Source organism: Equus quagga, chromosome 8 (assembly GCF_021613505.1).
Source record: "Equus quagga isolate Etosha38 chromosome 8, UCLA_HA_Equagga_1.0, whole genome shotgun sequence".
NCBI classification, from domain to species: Eukaryota; Metazoa; Chordata; class Mammalia; order Perissodactyla; family Equidae; genus Equus; species Equus quagga.
In genome coordinates, this window is record NC_060274.1 from 26426171 (window position 1) to 26444090 (window position 17920).

General features: G+C 38.4%; 1 protein-coding gene across 3 annotated transcripts in view; it reads left to right on the forward strand.

Annotated features, from left to right (window-relative positions):
* SEMA3C (semaphorin 3C) overlaps positions 1 to 17920 on the forward strand; it is a 165017-nt gene that overhangs the window by 140065 nt on the left and 7032 nt on the right. For all 3 annotated transcript variants that reach the window (XM_046669556.1, XM_046669554.1, XM_046669555.1), the window contains exons 13-16: positions 2765 to 2853; positions 6225 to 6266; positions 10059 to 10216; positions 16090 to 16157. In XM_046669556.1, coding sequence (XP_046525512.1) covers positions 2765 to 2853; positions 6225 to 6266; positions 10059 to 10216; positions 16090 to 16157 — 357 coding nt within the window. The remainder of the gene's footprint in view (positions 1 to 2764; positions 2854 to 6224; positions 6267 to 10058; positions 10217 to 16089; positions 16158 to 17920) is intronic.

Genomic DNA, 17920 nt, shown 5'->3' on the forward strand with positions numbered 1-17920 from the left:
AAAATAAAATGGAAATCTACTCATCATTACCAGTAAAAAAAAAAAACAACTAAAATAAGAAGACAAGCAATAAATGAAAATGGTATTCCAGCTTTTATTGCAAATGAGGGAACAGCACATTTTGCACTATCTTTTTATTAGCCTATTTTATAGCTGCTCTTTGTGTAATATTTTATAAATGGCATGAAGAGAGTGTTTTGTTGTGGGTTCTTTCAGAAGAAATGATGACTTATGTAAAATATTGCTCTCGTAGTGAGTTAAAACATTAGGTGAAAAAGGAGCTGGTTGTCTCATTTGAGAAACTTAATTAATTCTTCTCAGAGCCCATGGTTTCACCTTTGGGAGCCTCTGGAATCGAGAGCCCCTTTCGTGCGGCTTTATAAATTGGGACTGTGTTAATTTTAGGTTTGTTGATGTATTCTGTTCCCCTCGAAGCTTCCGCTGCTCATTGTGATGAATCTTAACAGAAGTTGGGGCGCGCCTCCAGCCACATTCACCACTTTCAGCTGTGACGGGGCTCTGCACTGAGACCTCAAACGTTTTTCCTTTCCACCTGATACTTGGGTAGTTACTTATCATCCAAGCAAGTATCACAAATTGTCACCAGGGCTGATGCTAAGGATCAGCTGATGCTCTGATCAGTGGAACAGAGGAATTTCAATTACACCTTTTCATTACACCCAGAGCCTGCAAAGCTTTGGGGTTACTCCTGAGTGTGGCTTAAGTAAATCTTAAATTACGAGGTGTAGTTTGGAACTTGTAGGATCAGATGCTCATGCTGGGGACTCTTACAAGATTCAGAGATTGTTCCAGCAAAATCTCTAAGTCTTGTTCTTCTGTATAGACTTTTTTTTTTATTATCATTTAGTAGGTTTTTATTTTTTGAGTCAGTAATGAATTAAAGTTGAATTTATTTTTTGTTACTAATTATTTTGAGTCTTTCAGTTAGGTTCATAAAATAAAAACCATAAACATGAAATGAGATCTTTTATGTCAGAGTAACTCTTGCCTGTGCAATAGAGGCCAGTTTAAAATGGGAGATCTAAGATTTGCGGTATTCATCGCTACGTGGTTCCTGGTTGTAAAGTCCTGTACAATTTGGTTCAAGTTGACTCTTCTTATTGACATTTTTTAACAGATTTAAAAAATGTTTCAGTATCTGTTGATGAGAATTCACCTTTCCGGATTACAAATTCACAGTTACATGCTTGTAGTTTTTAAAACGGTCATGACTTGACATTCATGAGGGAGTTCATTAGTTATTTTAATAGAAAACATGTTTTGGTGATGAAATATGTTTTTACTTGATCAAATCACTCACAAATTTGCTTAAAGTCCACATTGCTAAATCTCAACTAGTTTCTGTTAAACCCCAAATTTATGTGATTGGTAGAGTGGTGTAATTATATGCTTAGAAAATGCTTATGTGACATATGAAATTATCTTAATTAAAAATCTCATGCACAAATAACATTTTTTATATGAGATTTATTCAACCATCTCTGTTTTGTGCAATCTAATTGGGAAATATGAGTAAATTTTTTTTCTGCTTCAGTTTATTTGGCCCATCCATTTTCAGATTTTCCCCTACATTTTAAGAATATCCAAAGAAACATTCCCAAGTAGTAAAGAAAAGTGTGAAAACAGAATTCTGTGAATAGATGTCCACGTTTGAAATGAAACCACAGTTATTTCTGCTTTGAAAATTATTTTGAACTGTGAGTGAAATATTTTATTGTGCCTAAACTGTCTCACAGCTACAGATCAAATGTCAATTTAGCACTAGTGATTTATAATACAGTTATTATAAAAATTAATTCCTAGTGGGGCTGGCCCGGTGGCATAGTGGTTAAGTTCAAACACTCCACTTTGGTGTCCTGGGTTTCACGGGTTCTGATTCTGGGTGTGGACACACACACTACTCCTCAAGCCATGCTGAGGCAGCATCCCACATACAAAATAGAAGAAGATTGGCAACAGATGGTAGCTCAGGGACAATCTTCCTCAACAAAGAAAAAAAAAATTAATTCCTTGTGATCTTTTTTCTTAGATAACTACAGCATTATGTGTCAATGTTAACAAAAATGCTGGAATGTCACTTTATAATGTTGATTTGGAGGAGTAAGTAATATTCTTAAAGACCAAACAGAGTTCTGTATTAATATTTTAAAAACATATACTTGGTTCAAAAACAGAACTTCTCTTTTTTATTTTGAGGAAGATTAGTCCTAAACTAACATCTGCCACCAATCCTCCTCTTTTTTGCTAAAGAAGACTGGCCCTGAGCTAACATCTGTGCCCATCTTCCTCTACTTTATGTGGGACGCCTGCCACAGCATGGCTTGACAGTTAGTGTGTAGGCCCACACCCGGGATCCGAACCAGCGCACCCCAGGACGCTGAAGCAGAACGTGCAAACTTAACTGCTGTGCCACGGGGCTGGCCCCCAAAAACAGAACTTGTGACTTCATAAGTCATTTGGACATTTTTTTCTTCTTTCACAGTTATGACTACACCAAATACGTGCAAAATATAAAATATTCACATTCGTTCCTTTTGACTTATACATGATCTCAATTTAAAAATATGAGATCTGGAATAAAATCAGCATATTGCAAACGGTAATAGTGCAATATATACGTTTTTGGTAAGTAAGCAGTTACATAAAGAATATTCTAAATTGGAAGCCAGTAGTCTTATGTCTAAATGTGTTTTTCCTTTAAAAAAACTGTGGTGACGTCTCGTTGTCTCTTTCTTTGCTTCAGATCGGGGCACAGTGCAGAAGGTGGTGGTCCTCCCTTCGAACAGCTCTGCCAGTGGAGAGCTCATTCTGGAGGAGCTGGAAGTCTTTAAGGTTTGAGCATCTCCTCTCTTGGTCTCGGCACAGGCCTGATGATGAATGAACTCTTTAATCTTACAGCCTCTTGGGAGAAAAAAATACTTGATAAAAGATCAAATAAATGAGTGTTATAAATTTTTGAGGGTAGGGAACATCAGACAAGATGAGAAATATAGAACAAATATTTTTCTGAAGTATTTTTTTTGTATTTCAAGTTATCTTAACATAAAAGGATTAGTTTTCTCAGCTATCATCACAACTTGAAGAATTTTGGTCATCATTATTTTTAAAAAATGAGTTCTTGTGGTCAAGGTCTGGAGGATTTGCCATGAAAAGGCTTTTATCATTTGCTTCACAAGCCACTGAAACCCAAATGCCTTCACATTATTGATTGTTACATAAACTTTCTCATATTTTTTTAGCCAGGAATTTCAAAGAAAATGGTTTTGTTTCCTCTGTTTTATTGCCTTCAATTCAAATGTCACTCTAGTTAAGTAAAACAAATGTTGTCTCTTTACCACTCAAAACTCCATGTTCTGTCTGAACTTTGGGATTTCATTGTCTTATTCTCTGTCCTTGAATTTGGGACTAAAAAAAGGAAAAAAGAAAAAGCATAGCAAAGCAAAGCACAGAGAGGAAATCCAGTGCTGAGCGTTCCCCTGCTCAGGGCAGAGTACCTGTTCTTTGTGGATCTGTGAGCCTGACAGGAGACGTGTGGGTCCTGCGTACCTTTCCTTCCTTGAGGGCTGAGTCCTTGCAGCTCAGGTGTCTCCCTCTGCATTTGGAAGGATGGGCTAGGCTCAGCGGAGGAGCTGTCAGGATTGCAAAGAAACTTGGGCCTGTAATCAGTGTACTGCAGAGGCCTGTTTTCAGCTAAACTAATTAAGAAACAGTGGCCCACGGACACCACAAGACCAGAGTCAGCCTATAACTGGGTGAAGCAGCATCCAGAGCCCAGGAAAGGACTGCTGCTAGTTCAGTGACTCGCTTTGCTTAGTCGAGTGGACTCACAGTGTACGGACTAATTAATATTCATTCCCGCAGTCACCAAAAATATTGAATGTATAAGCATGCAAGTGGCCAAGATGCAATGCTGTTGGATTGGGCTAATAAATTTTAAATGTGAAGAGATATAAAAAAGGAAGTCAAATCAAATGCAAAAGCTGAGGAACTCTGGCATGTCCTAATGTGTTGTTAAATTTACAGTTTTTAATGCTGAACTCACTTTGCGTAAGGTTCTTTGTGATTTAGTGCATTAAAACTGTGCTCAAAAATGTTAACTATAGGGCCGGCCTGGTGGTGTAGTGGTTGAGTTTGTGCGCTCCACTTTGGCGGCCTGGGGTTTGTGGGTTGGGATCCCGGGCATGGACCTACACACCATTCATCAAGCCATGCTGTGGTGGCAACCCACATACAAAATAGAGGAAGATGGGCACAGATGTTAGAAAAAAGAACATTAAAAAGAAAAAAGAAAGTTAACTACGTGCATTGAAGTGCCTTTTTTATGCCTTGCTTTGTAAAAAAAAAAAAAAAGTTCATTGTTTCACTAGAGTAACTCAAATCACATTGTATGTAAAATATTTTTTTCTCCTTCAATTCAATAGGGAGAATTTGACTGCCAAAATGATATAAAGTACCTTATTCTGGAGTTTTCTTAAAGATAGCAAAAATGCCATGTTGCAGCACTTCATTTATAATTCTGAAATATCTTTTTTTGATAATCAGGAAATGTTAATTGAGTGAGTTTGACACAAACCCAAGCATATGTTATAGGAAGGTCTTAAAGAAATGTGAGTTATTCTGATCAGGTGCTGACTACTTATGGTCTGTTGTATGAGTTCTGCGGGTGTTATCATCATGAAGAATAAACTCTCAGTGGAGAAATAGAGTCAGTCAAAATGCATGTGGGGACGTCAACCCCAGAGGGAGACTAACAAAGTTCCCGCTTTCTTAGAGATGCATGTGCCAGTGACTGATGTCCAGAGACACACTTGCCAAATTCAGTCGCTGTCTTCCTCACGGTGTTTGTGTCACATTTTCTGAAGTGAGGTGAAAATAATGGGGTGTGTGTGATATACAGCGATGGGCACATGAGGAAGTAATGTGTTTAAATTGAAAAGATTCCTTAGCTAAGTGTCACACTGATGGACTGCAGAAAACTCAACGAAACTTTTAAAAACCAGGCTCTTTGTTCCCGTAAAGTGCAGAACCATAATCTCTTCTTTTAATCCCCTGTTCAGAATATTTTCTGAAAATATGTCCAGCTTCCCAAATATTAACTTGAATGGGAGGTACAACTGTTACTAGTTGCCCAGGTGGATATAAGTTGCAGTACTTTTTTGTTTGTGTGTATTTCTCAACGATGGTCAAAGCTTGTTGCAATTGAGTGGTAGAAATATCACCATTTTCTCTTTTAAATTTTGTAAGAGCTCACAACTCTGGAGAGCAAAATAATTGTGGATATAGTTGATTTTGAGAGCTTGCTCCACTTAAATAAAACTTCACAGATCATCATCAGGTTATCACAAGTGCAGTTTTCAATCTTTAAAAGGAACTAATAATATTTAAGAATTAAAGTCGTGAATAAAGTGACTTTCAAAAAGGATTACTATTTCAAAAAATTCTTTCACTAATTCACATTTATCAAAAGAGGGTCTTTTCTAACAGTATCTCTTTGTTTGCAAGAAAGAGAATTAATAAGTGTGGTTCAGGCTAATATATTTTTCCAAAGCAACATTTGGCAGGTGAACAATAGTGTCGTATGCAGAGCCCTCGTGTTGTGGAGGAATAAGATGGTGTACCATTCCACAGCCCCACCCAAGAATCAGAATCAATCCTGAGTTATTCATTGGGTTCAATGTTCGAACATATACGTTTTCTTTTTTTTTGAGGAAGATTAGCCCTGAGCTACCTGCTGCCAATCCTCCTCTTTTTGCTGAGGAAGACTGGCCCTGAGCTAACATCCGTGCCCATCTTCCTCTACTTTATATGTGGGATGCCTACCACAGCGTGGTTTGACAAGCAGTGCCATGTCCACACTTCGAACCCTGGGCCACAGAAGCAAAACATGTGAACTTAATCACTGCACCACCCGGCCAGCCCCTACATAGACGTTTTCAATTCTCTCAAATTTTCATTTTTTTCTAACTATCTTGATAGATGTGTTATCCCTGCTCCTTTGTGTACAAATATAATGAATCCATCCTTGCTTCCCACAGCAGAAATGTACTTTATAGACAGGTGTTGCTAACCTTTAAATGTATATGTGCGTATAAAGAGAAATGATGATTTCTTGAATTTTAAATGAATGGAGAAAAACTTTTGAATGCAAAATCTTTTTGAAGGATTATTTGAGCAACTAACATAATGTTTTTCTAATTTTTCAGAATCGTTCTCCCATAACAACAATGAAAATTTCATCCAAAAAGGTAAAAATGACCCCATTTTTATTTTATTTACAGGTAAAAAATTTACTATTATGAAAAAATATATTTTGTAATTACTAGAACATTAATTTTAGTATTAGCAAAATAGTTAATACAGTTTAAAGTATACCACAAAATCATCTTTAATTTTGATGTAGAATTTACTAGCTTTTAGTGGAAGACAAAATAGGTTTATTTTTGCATAAAAGTCCTTCAGAGCAGAACATATATGCAGCAAGATATTCTAACATTTTGTAGATTCTATATTCTCAAATATTATGGTGCATGAAGCCAATGAAAATAAAAGTAATCTTTCTGAAGGAAGAATTGAGCATAATATTCGGGCTGCTATCCCGTTGCAGACATTCTCAGGGGCTTGGAACAAGCAGTCAATCGTCTTTTGAGTTTCTGCCGCTGTCACATGTTTGAAAAGTGCAATGCATTCTTCTAGGCTTCTTTCTAAGGAAGTGCTACTTATTAGAGTTTATGCATGTCATTAAAAATTCCAAATGTCTCAAATCTAAGCCATGTCAGTGTTCAGGATTTAGGGAAGAAACGTTTTGACTATGATTATCAGAAATATTTAATCTTCTAATTTGCATCTGCATATGCAGTACAGATCCTCCTCGACTAATGGCAGGGTTACGTCGTGATACGCCCATCCTAAGTTGCGAATATGGTACTTTGAAAATGTATTTAATACACTACTCAGCCGAACATCCTAGCTTAGCCAGCCTGCCTTAAATGTGCTCAGAACACTCACTTTAGCCTACAGTTGGGCAAAATCATCTAACACAAAGCCTATTTCATAGTAGAGTGTTGAGTATCTCATGTAATTTATTGAATACTGTGCTGGAAGTGAAAAACAGAGTGGTTATGTGGGTCCAGAATGTGTGTAAGTGCATCAGTGGTTTGCCCTCCTGATCCTGTGGCTGACTGGGAGCTGCCCCTGCCCAGTGTTGTGACAGAGGATCGTACAGATTATTGTTAGTGGGGAGAAGGTCAACATTCAAAATTTGAAGTACGGTTTCTACTGAATGCATATGCTTTCGCACCATTGTAAGGTCGAAAAGTTGTGAGTCAAAACGTCGTAAGTCAGGGGCCATGTATACACATGATCAGGGAAAGGGAAAGCCCGATTCTAATCTCCACATGTGCAAAGCATGCACCTCTCCAGCCCCCAAAGGTGTTATCTCTGAATCAGGAGTTCTGAGGGGCAGTGTGTACAGTCAAAAATGGCACAGACTTCCGAGTGGACCTGACACGCATCTGACTCCCAGCCTGACCATAAATTATGAACAAATCATTTAACTTCACTGACCTAAGTTTCTGCCTTTGCAAGGTGATGCTTTTCTCACAAATGGTTTAATTTATACAAATTGTCTAAAAGAAAGCAGGTCTTTGGTAACTGCTGTTTGCAACAGCCTAAGACTTGTTTTTCTTGGAATATGGCATCAAAGTTTTATGTGTTAACACAACTGATGACATAACTTCAGTGTTCTTTACCATCTCTGGTCCGTTACAGACAAAGAAGTATTCCACGGTTAGCCTTCTGCTCTTTTCCCTTAACTAAATTTTTTGAAGAAAAATAAATAGGGTACAATGGCACTAAAGGTCTCATCTGTAAAAATGTTTGTGCGGTGCATGGCAAACACTTTCCAAAGTAACAAGAAGCCATTTGTCATTTTCCCCAGTGTCCTAGGGAGCTGATCCCAAGTCAGCATCGTCTTTGAAGTCAGCAGGGAAGCCCCTTGTTGATAGCAGTTTAATGGAAAAAGAAAGTATCAGAGAAAATTCAACATGGACACAGGACCATTTGTGTGGCAGAGCATCCAGGATCCAATTACAAGTCTCACCTTGTAATTCAACTTGTGAACTTGGAGTCCACAGTTCATTCCATGAAATTGCAATATACAACACACACACACACACACACACACACAGAGGCAAAACAGTATAAAGTCTGTCGTCAGCGTTTTGTATTGTAGATAGTTAAAAATGTTTCATTAAACCAGTTAGATTCAGGGAAGGCTAATTATTTCATTCCTTTGGAAATTCATTTACACAACTGCCTCCTGCATTATTTTTCCAGTGTGATAGAACCACAAATTGCCGATGGTATTTTATCTATATTGAAATACTGTGAGTTCAGTACCCTCCCTAGTCCATACACTGTTTTATTGTCCATTTCATGCTCCTTTATTCTCTAATTCATTCTTGCATTCCATAATGCAGGAAATAGTTGGATTAATAAAAAAGATAATTTCCAGAATGAAACTACCTGTATCCTTTCCTCAAATAAGCCAATTTTGTTAAAATATTTTAATGAAGCTGATACAGTCACTATATTATTTATTAATGTACTTGATAAACACTTATTTCAAATGTTCCTAGAGAAAGTAATATCATCAAAACAGGCAGTTGTTTTCTTATAGTTTCAATGTTTCAACTGAGGATAAATCACTTTCAGCCCGATTTCTGAAAAATTAATTGATCTGAATAAAATAAATATTTTACGTTAGACATAGTAGAGTGAGATGTGATTCAAATGATTAACTAGAATTGAACATTTATAAATTGATAGTTTGTGGATTAGATAGTTTACTACTCCTGTTATTTAACATTCATTGAGCACTTAGGAGCCAGAAACTGTTCTAAGCATTTACTGTGAAGTTGGCCTGTACATTTACATGTTATAAAAACTCGATAGGGCAGGTGTTATGTTATTCCAATTTTACCAAAGAGGAAACTGAGATTCAAAAAAGTTACACAGCAAATTTGTGGTTGAGCTGAGATTGGAATCCCAGAACTCGGCCTCCAGAGCCTGGTGGACCAATGGCGCCCCCATCGATTTAATTTTTAAAGTGTATATACATGCATACATTGTTGCATACACGTCACATATATGTTACATGCATGTGGCCACATATAGATGAACACATAGATGCGTGTGTGCGCATGCAGGCACGTGTGTGTATTCAAGTTCTAGCTCAGAGATTCTATGCTAGCTTGAATCCTATAATATCCGAGCTTTGTAAAATAAAGAGTGTCAATTAGACACTTCTCCCTTCTACTCCTAGAACGGTTTTGTGCACAGCTGGAGGAATTGGAGCAGTAATGTAGGAAGGTTTGACACCCTACAAATGAAGGAGGATGAAATCTTTGAGGCCTAGTTAGGCTGATTGCTGGATCATACAGGGATTTTAAGCCGTGTCTAAATATAAATACTGATATTCTTCTAAGTAATTTAAAAATTTAAATTGCCTTAATGAACAATATGTCGCTTTCAAAGTCATGTGAAAAAGATCTTTATCTTAAATTTTATCTAACACTTACTATCTACGTTTTTTTCCCTAAACTTAAAAATGCCCTTTATTTTAGTCTTGACTTTTTCAAATTTACAAGGTGATGGGTTGCCAGACTTGAAGAATAATAAAGCTGCCTTGTGCTTTGCTAGGAGACAGCATTCAAAGAAAAAAGAAAACATCATAATTTAAATCTGTAATATATTAGCTCAAATCTGAGAGAACAATGAATCCCAGTGTCTAAAGCACATTACCATTCTACAGGGTGCTCTGAGCTTTTTTTTTAAACAGGAAAGTGGTAATGTTATAGGCATATTAACGTAGAAAAATTCTATTTATTTTGGCTTTATACCCTCTGTACTTTGTGTCTCGTTTTTAGTCTATTTCAAAACGAATCCAAGGGTTTATGGGATATATTATAATGTGTTCCTGCTAAAAGTCTTCTTTTCACTTCCACATCTGAAATAAATCATCGTGGTTCCTCTAACAGCAACAGTTGTACGTGAGCTCCAATGAAGGGGTCTCCCAAGTGTCGCTGCATCGCTGCGACATCTATGGCACAGCCTGTGCGGACTGCTGCCTGGCCAGGGACCCGTACTGCGCCTGGGATGGCCACGCTTGCTCCCGGTTCTACCCAACTGGGAAGCGGTGAGTACTCAACATTCGGCTGCCAATCAAAATTGATGTCACCAGACAATGGAGCAGTGCCCCCCAGCGTTGGAGTCGGTTCTGTTGTGGGGGTCTTTACAAGTGGCACTAGAGGTGCTCGCCGTGTTTAGCACCACATGTGGTCTTTGAGTGAATACAAGGGCCATGCTTATAACTTGAGACGCTCACGTGTGAGTCAGAACACTGTAGACTGGACAAGTTCCTTTCTCTGTTTAAAGATCCTGTTCAACACAGTTCCCACCCACGACCAGACAAGTATTTCAAGCAGCATTTAACTTTTTTTTCACATTAGCTAATATTTATCTTTTTTGTTTTGTATGCCTCGGTATATCTTTGAATCTCACCTTCCTAGGGTTTCCCTATGATGCTTAATTCTTCTGTAATCAAATGCTTGTCCTCATTCAGGCAACAGGAACATTGGTCCAGGATGGGTACCCTGCGTTGCTTTCAAAACCTTGGTGCCCATGCTTGACCCTTTAGAATGGGGAGTGCATGATTGCTGGTTAGATTAAGAGAGAAGACAGTGGGAGGCAGAGTGCTTTATATCCCACAAAGACCCAGGCAGGAAACTCTGAACCAACTTGTGCCAAGGTGGAAGGGACCACCAGTAGGGAAATTGATTGTAGAACAAAGAATATGCAGAACTCAGGGTCAGACAAGGTCATGGGTATTATCATATCGTGATACGGGTCATGATGGGTGGCAGGGCCAAAACCTGTAAAAGTTAGGGTCAGCAGGAGGGAACAAATAGGACCAGCCGTGAGCACCAAGGATGGTTCAAGTAAGACCATTGGGGTGATAGTGTCTTACAGCTCTTCTATTCTGTGTTATAGATATGGGCCTTTCAAAAACTTGATGGATTAAAACAACCCTAGCACTTCTGCATGTCAAGATTATTCTGACCCTTTTATCTATTAGTTCGAGAATTACGTGTCATGGGACGATTATTTACCGGGCAGTGTTAACAGGGAAGGCAACAACAAAAAGACAAAAATCCCTGTCTCGAGGGATAATAAATTATAGAGGAGGAAGACAGAGAATAACAAAGAAATAAGGAAACCCTCTAGCATATCAAATAATAGTAAAGTCTGTGAATTTTATAAGGTCAAAGAAGGGAGAGAGGGCACATGGAAAGCAGGGGGTTGCAACGTTAAATGAGTGGTCAGGGAAGGCCTTACGGAGGGTGTGATATTTGAACAAGGCCTTGAATGTGATAAGGAGTGGCACCGAGGCATTATTTGGGAAACAGCATTCCAGGGAGAGGAACCAGAAATCCTGCAGGGTGGAATGTGCCAGGATTGCTCAGGAAACAACACCAGAGCTCACGGAGCCATCCTGGAATGAGAGAAGGGACAGGAAGAGGCAAGGTCAGAATGCCAGAGGGTGTGGGACTCAGTAAGTCATTGAAGGCTTTATTTAGAGTGAAATGGAAAACCACGGAGGGTTTCTGAGCACGTGAGTGATACTGTTTGACTTTTGGTTTAAAAAGATCACTCTGGTTGAGTTGGCTGGCATCACAGCCCTGGGGTAGGAAGAGGACCAAGGGGAGGAGGCAGAAGCATCAAGACAGGGGGAGGCGGTGATGACCCAGGAGAGACACCACGGCGTGTGATAGAGGCCCAGGGGTGATAGAGGTGGGTGGACAAGTGTCGGAATCGGATAGAGCTCCTAGAATCTGCCCGTGGGCTGGATGTGGAATGTTAGAAAAATAAAGGACTCACAAATGAAAGGAATTCTTAGAAACGAACGTTAGGAAATACGTAGATGTCATTTCCTGAGAAAGGGAGGACTGTGGAAGGAGCAGGTTTGTGGGAGAGGATGATGTTGAGTTAAGGATGCCTGTGAGGGATTCACGTGGGGGTGTTGAGTGGGCGGTTAGAAACACGAATCTGGAGCGGAGGGCCGTGGCCTGGGCTGGGTAATTCGAGTCTTCTGTTTTCAAGGGCATGAGATATGAAGAGAACTCCCACTCTTTAAAGTCAGAGTCGTTAGTATTTGTCTTCAAACACCCTGTGTTCCTCCACGTCATTTAAAGATTTAGTCATGAGGCCTATGGCCTCCTTCAATTTCTACATAGGATTTCCCGACCTCATTACCCTGAGATCTTCTGTCTTTGCACTGGGCTGGAGGTCGGAGCCTGGACACACAGTGTGAGGGAGCAAATTTAATCTCAAATTTCAAAAAATGATGTTTGTGGCCACTGTTGATATTTTCTATCGGTTTTGCTTGGTATTCCCAGTTATTTTTGTGGTGATATTTAAAACTTATTGCCGTAACTTTTTGTAAGGCAATGCTTCTTTTGTAGTGAGCAGCTCTAAACACTGGCATCACTAACACCAGGAATACGATCTTCAGTCTACCGAGCAGACTTAGAGCCGAAGGGGCCGCCAAGTGAATCTTAGCGTCGTTCCATAGGCTCCCCCCTCTTCCACGTGTGAAGCGTTGGAGAGCGCTCCTTCTGTGCAGAACCTGCAGACCTTGGCTTTGCCCACCAAGCATTCTTATTTAGCAAACAAAGATGATTTCTCAAGTAAAATTCAGTGTTATACATAGACTCTCATTGCCGATTGGAGATTTTTTATGTTTTAGAAGTTTCTGCTGAACTATGAGTTGATTCGTCTGTTCTCATCGTCTCCCACCTGTTACAATCCTGGTTATCCTTTCTAAGACATATACGTAAATGTAGATGCCACGTTGTCCTCCTCATGTCACTCATCGTGATCTTAATCGTGTCCTTAATCGTGTCCTTGTAACAAACAAAGAGCTGAAACTACCATGCGGCTCTTTAGTGTTACAAGGTCGTGCCTGGGATGAACCATGGATCACAGGTGAGAAAGAAAGTCGTGACCATTCAAAGAGCTGTTTTGATCATCTCTAGCAGTGTCTTAATTCCATGGCAAGGAGCCAAAAAATGTTATATATATATATATATATATATATAACATATAAAATATATATATATATCCTGGTACAAGAGTGATTTCCACTAGTTTGTGTGTGTGTAGTTGTATAGAAATATGTAATTGAATAATACATATATAAGGTATGCCTTGGCCTACCCATACTCATCTTTGGCTGGCATAGTGGAATTTCCATTCAAAATATCTATACTATTTGAATTCTCCAAATTATTTCCAAACTTAGTTAAACTCAGAGTGAATGAAAAACACATTTGCTGAATGAAGTAACTCTTTTCCAGATTCTCATAGTAGCATTTATTTTCTTTAGAGATTAAATAGTGATGATGAAAATGATCATTTGGGGTATTTCCCACATTCATTTTCTTTATAGTGTTAACTTATCTAGATTTATTCCAATTGCCCTGTCTATTTAGCTGAGATACCAAGATCACTTAGAAGAATTCATAGGAATGAAAAACAAAAATGTGTCCTTCGTGTGGACACATGGAAGTACATTTACATTTGGAAATCAATGGAGTCCATACTTTGACATGATAAAGTCATTAAATATCTTTGGCTCAGTAGTTTCTCTTTTTTTAAGGAAGTTTGTTCATAGTAAACAACATAAGCATTTTTTTCCTCTTCACCCTCAAGTATCTTAAATATTTCTGCACTTGTATCAAATATTGCAATTTAGTCGCAAATGTTATTTATTCTAGATTCAGACGTGGTTAAAAGCTTTATTTTAAGACAAGATAATCAGTTCAATCTTCAAGTAATGATCTGTTTTCTATACATGAAGAAAGTGATTTCATTGTTTATCCCAAGGAATAGACTGTAACGGAGGGAACATTGGCAACTTGAGCCAAACCCCAAACCCTGCATGTGCTATAACATTACTCTGCCTACCAGCACACTTTCGCGATGCCATATGAATGCCTTAAAGGGAACCTGCGCCCAGGAAAGGCTCAGATGGCTCCGTGCTGACCTCCTCATTTCAGCCGGGCCATAATGATGCTTTTCTGTATTTGAATATCTGGAAGTTTTGTTCTAGTGTAAATTCAGATTGCCCAGCCCGAGGGTTCGTGTACATGAGTAAACTGTAGCATCGTCCTGATCTCAGGACAGTAAATTTTACCATGGTGGTGATATTGCTCGTCTACATGGCTGAAAATGACCAGCCCCGCCACAGAATTCTCGCGTGGTGCTCAGATAACAGACACTCCTAAGTTGGCTGGTAGTAAATAATGCCGTGACTTCAAAATTCAGCAAGTGCGCTGCAGCAGAAAGCTGACATGGGAGCTGTTCAAGCGTGCAGTGTTACTTGTGTTTCCTGGGACAAGAGTGATTGCCACTAGTTGGGGTGTGTGTGGTTGTATAGAAATGTGTAATTGAATAAGGATCATGTGACTTTTCTGGAAAAACAATACTTAAATGATGCAAAATTTTATACGTGTATTTGCATGAATAGATGTATGTGATCCATTGAGTACATAAACTATTAAGTGTTTGCTATAACTTTAAAATGAATTATTTTCATTATTAATGACTGAGATTAGTTTTGCTTTCTAAGGTTGAAAATCCCTGTGTGATTTTAATATTTCTGTTTGTACTGAATATTTTCATTTATCTTTAAGGGTAAAAATATTGAGACTTAAAACTAACCCAACTGAGTGATATTCTCATTCATATATGCTTTTCAGCACTGATAGTAAACAGTCAACTTACCCCTGTATTCCCGATATTTAAAAAGAGTTCCTTTCCTTCTTCCTTATAGCAATGTTCGTATCCACAGTTCATTGCTAAGAGAATTAAAACTGCTCTATTGTAATTTGTTTCACTATGTAATACAATTGGAACTAACTTAGATATATTGAATCTAAGACTCAGGAAATTAAATAATTAGTACTCAGATAATTTAAAACATTTACTTAGTAATAGCCAACTTACAAAGAATATAACTAAATTTTTGAAATGTTTAAGCTGGTGATATGTAACAACTAAATGCCATGAGTGGACCTTGATTGGATCCTGAGTAAACTTTAAAAAATCCATAAGAGAAATTCTATGGGGTGAATTAGGGAAATTTTAATATAAAATGTGTATTATATGATATTATTGAATAAATATTAATATCTTTAGGATGATAATGATATTGCTGTATGTAGGAAAATTACTTATTCTTAGAAGATACGTACTAAAGGTGACATATTATAATATCTGCAAGCTGTTTTCTAAAGATTTTCATATATGTGCATAGATAGTACACACACAACATACTTGCAAAAGAGAAAAATTAAATATGGCAAAATATAACAATTTATGAATCTAAGTACGCCAGTGTTCATTGTACTTATTATATCCATTTTGCTGTAGACTTGACATTTTTCAAAATGAAAGGCTGAAGGAAAATGCTCATTCTAGTAAATGAACAATTTTGCTTAATTTTATATTAAATGTCCATGCTCTATCTCTGTAATCCTTATTTCAGAAAACTTTTAACATATCTGGGAAGTGTTAGACTGTGTTGACTTTTGTAAGAAAAGTGTGTTTATTTAAGAAAAGAATTATAAGAAGAAAGATGCTGATGAGTTCATACTTTGGAGGGTAGCATCTTAGAAAATTGTGGATGAATGTCACTAAACTAAAAATGGACACCATTAATTTGGAATCTAGCATTTACCCAGGAAATGCACATAATAGGAGTTTCATAACCATTCTATCACGAACAGGAGATGGGGAGAGACTGAATTAATTCAGACTGAAACTGGGTTGAGTGCCCGCCCTATCATTGAGGTGTTGAAACAGAAAGTTGCATCAGATAATCAGACCACTTTCTTTGTGAAACCTTAGGCAATCCAAAGATTGTGAAATTACAAATGCAACCCTTTAAATGTGGTGTAATTGGCAGTGTTAATTCTAAGTCACTTTTACATATTTCTCTACTCACAGGAGGAGCCGAAGACAAGACGTGAGACATGGAAATCCACTGACTCAATGCAGAGGATTTAATCTAAAAGGTATTAAAAGTGAACAATGCTCAAACTCGGAAAAGAGTAACAATACCCCCTATCACATTTCAGTAAGGGAAACCTTGTAAAAATTTAAGTTTTTCATTTGAAAGATTGATTCACTATGAGAATCCTTGGTATTCACAGATGGAAATTAAAAATTAACTGTTATTTGTAGGTATACTAAAAAAAGAAAAAATGTCCAGGAACACAAAAATTTGGGGTATGTTAGTCAGTAGGTCTTCAACAAAGGTAGATGGTAATTACAGATTTTCTTAGCTATTATTTTCTTTCTGAAGAAAAAAATTTTGCTTTTTGTAAAATTTACCACTGAAGAAAAAATAGAATAGTGCCTTATTTGTTTTTTTATTGTGGTAAATGTACATAAAATTTACCATTTTAGCCATTTTTAAATGGCATTAAGTACATTCATGTTGTTGTGCAACCAGCACAACCGTCCATCTCCAGAACTTAACTTCCTAAAATGAAACTCCGTACCCTTTAGACACTAACTCCCCCAGTCCCACCCCCAGCCCCTGGTGACCCCCTTCTACTTTCTGTCTCTGTGAATGTGACGACTCTCGGGACCTCGTATAAGTGGGATCGTACAATGTTCGCTCCTTTGTAACTGGCTGCTTTCATTCAGCATAATGTCTTCTCCAGGGCTCACTCACGTTGAACATGTGTCAGGATTTCTTTTCTGTTGAAGGTGGAAAACTATTCCGTTGAATGTGTGTATCGCATTTTGCTCACCCACTCATTCATCGCTGGACGCTGGGTTGCCTCCACCTTTTGGCTCTTGTGAATGATCCTGCTCTGAGCCTGAGTGACACAGGGCTTGGTTTTACAATTCATAACTGTTCCACACACCTTTGACCATCCTGCCTTGTCTTACGACTAACCTAATCCATTTCTTCACATCCTGACATGGAGATATCATGTCGTCTACTTTCCCACTAGTTCCCCCCCACACACACCTCACCCCAAACAGAAGCATCTCCAGGGTCACCTTCCTCCTGGCTCACAGGAGCGGCAGGTGTTCTGTGCTGGCCGTTAACACTGAGACTCCGAATGCTGACCGTCTTGAGTCTGGCTTTTCTTTGGTAAAGAATGACATTCTTGTTCCGAACGGTGCTGCCTACAAGGAGAAAATTGAGACACGTTTTGCTTAACTGTTCCATACATCTAATTGAGGGAATAAATCCAGGTTACCATTTCTCAGTTTGCTGAATATTTCATAAATCTGTGTGCCGGTTCCCATTGCCGGTAGTAGTACTCTTAGTGGTGGGAGTATTGGCAGTGAAGATGGTGATGAACAGACGTCGAGGTTGATTTTGTGTCAGAACCTGAGCTCAGTGCTTTTTTAATGGATTCTCTCACTTAATGCTCAAGAAACTACTAAAGGAGAGTCTGTCACTCTTCCTGCTTTATGAGGATTCTGTCCGTGTCTAAACTGCTCCGTGATTACACTAAATGCTCATCTTAATTTAAGAATTTCAGTAAAGAACTTGTATGAAAATATTATAATCTATGTTTTATAGCCAAGTGAAACTGAGACACAGAGAGATGAAGTAACTTGTCAAAAGTTGCACAGCCAGAATTGAAGTCAGGATTTCACCCCAGGTTCCTCTGATTGCAGTGACTGTGTCCTCACCCACTGCTTCCCACGGCAGCCACACCTTGCTTCCTGCCTTTTCCCGACGCTTGTGAATTTCATCTCTACCACGTTGAGTATGGAGTTTAGGAGTGGGAAGAACCTCCCTTTGGTACTG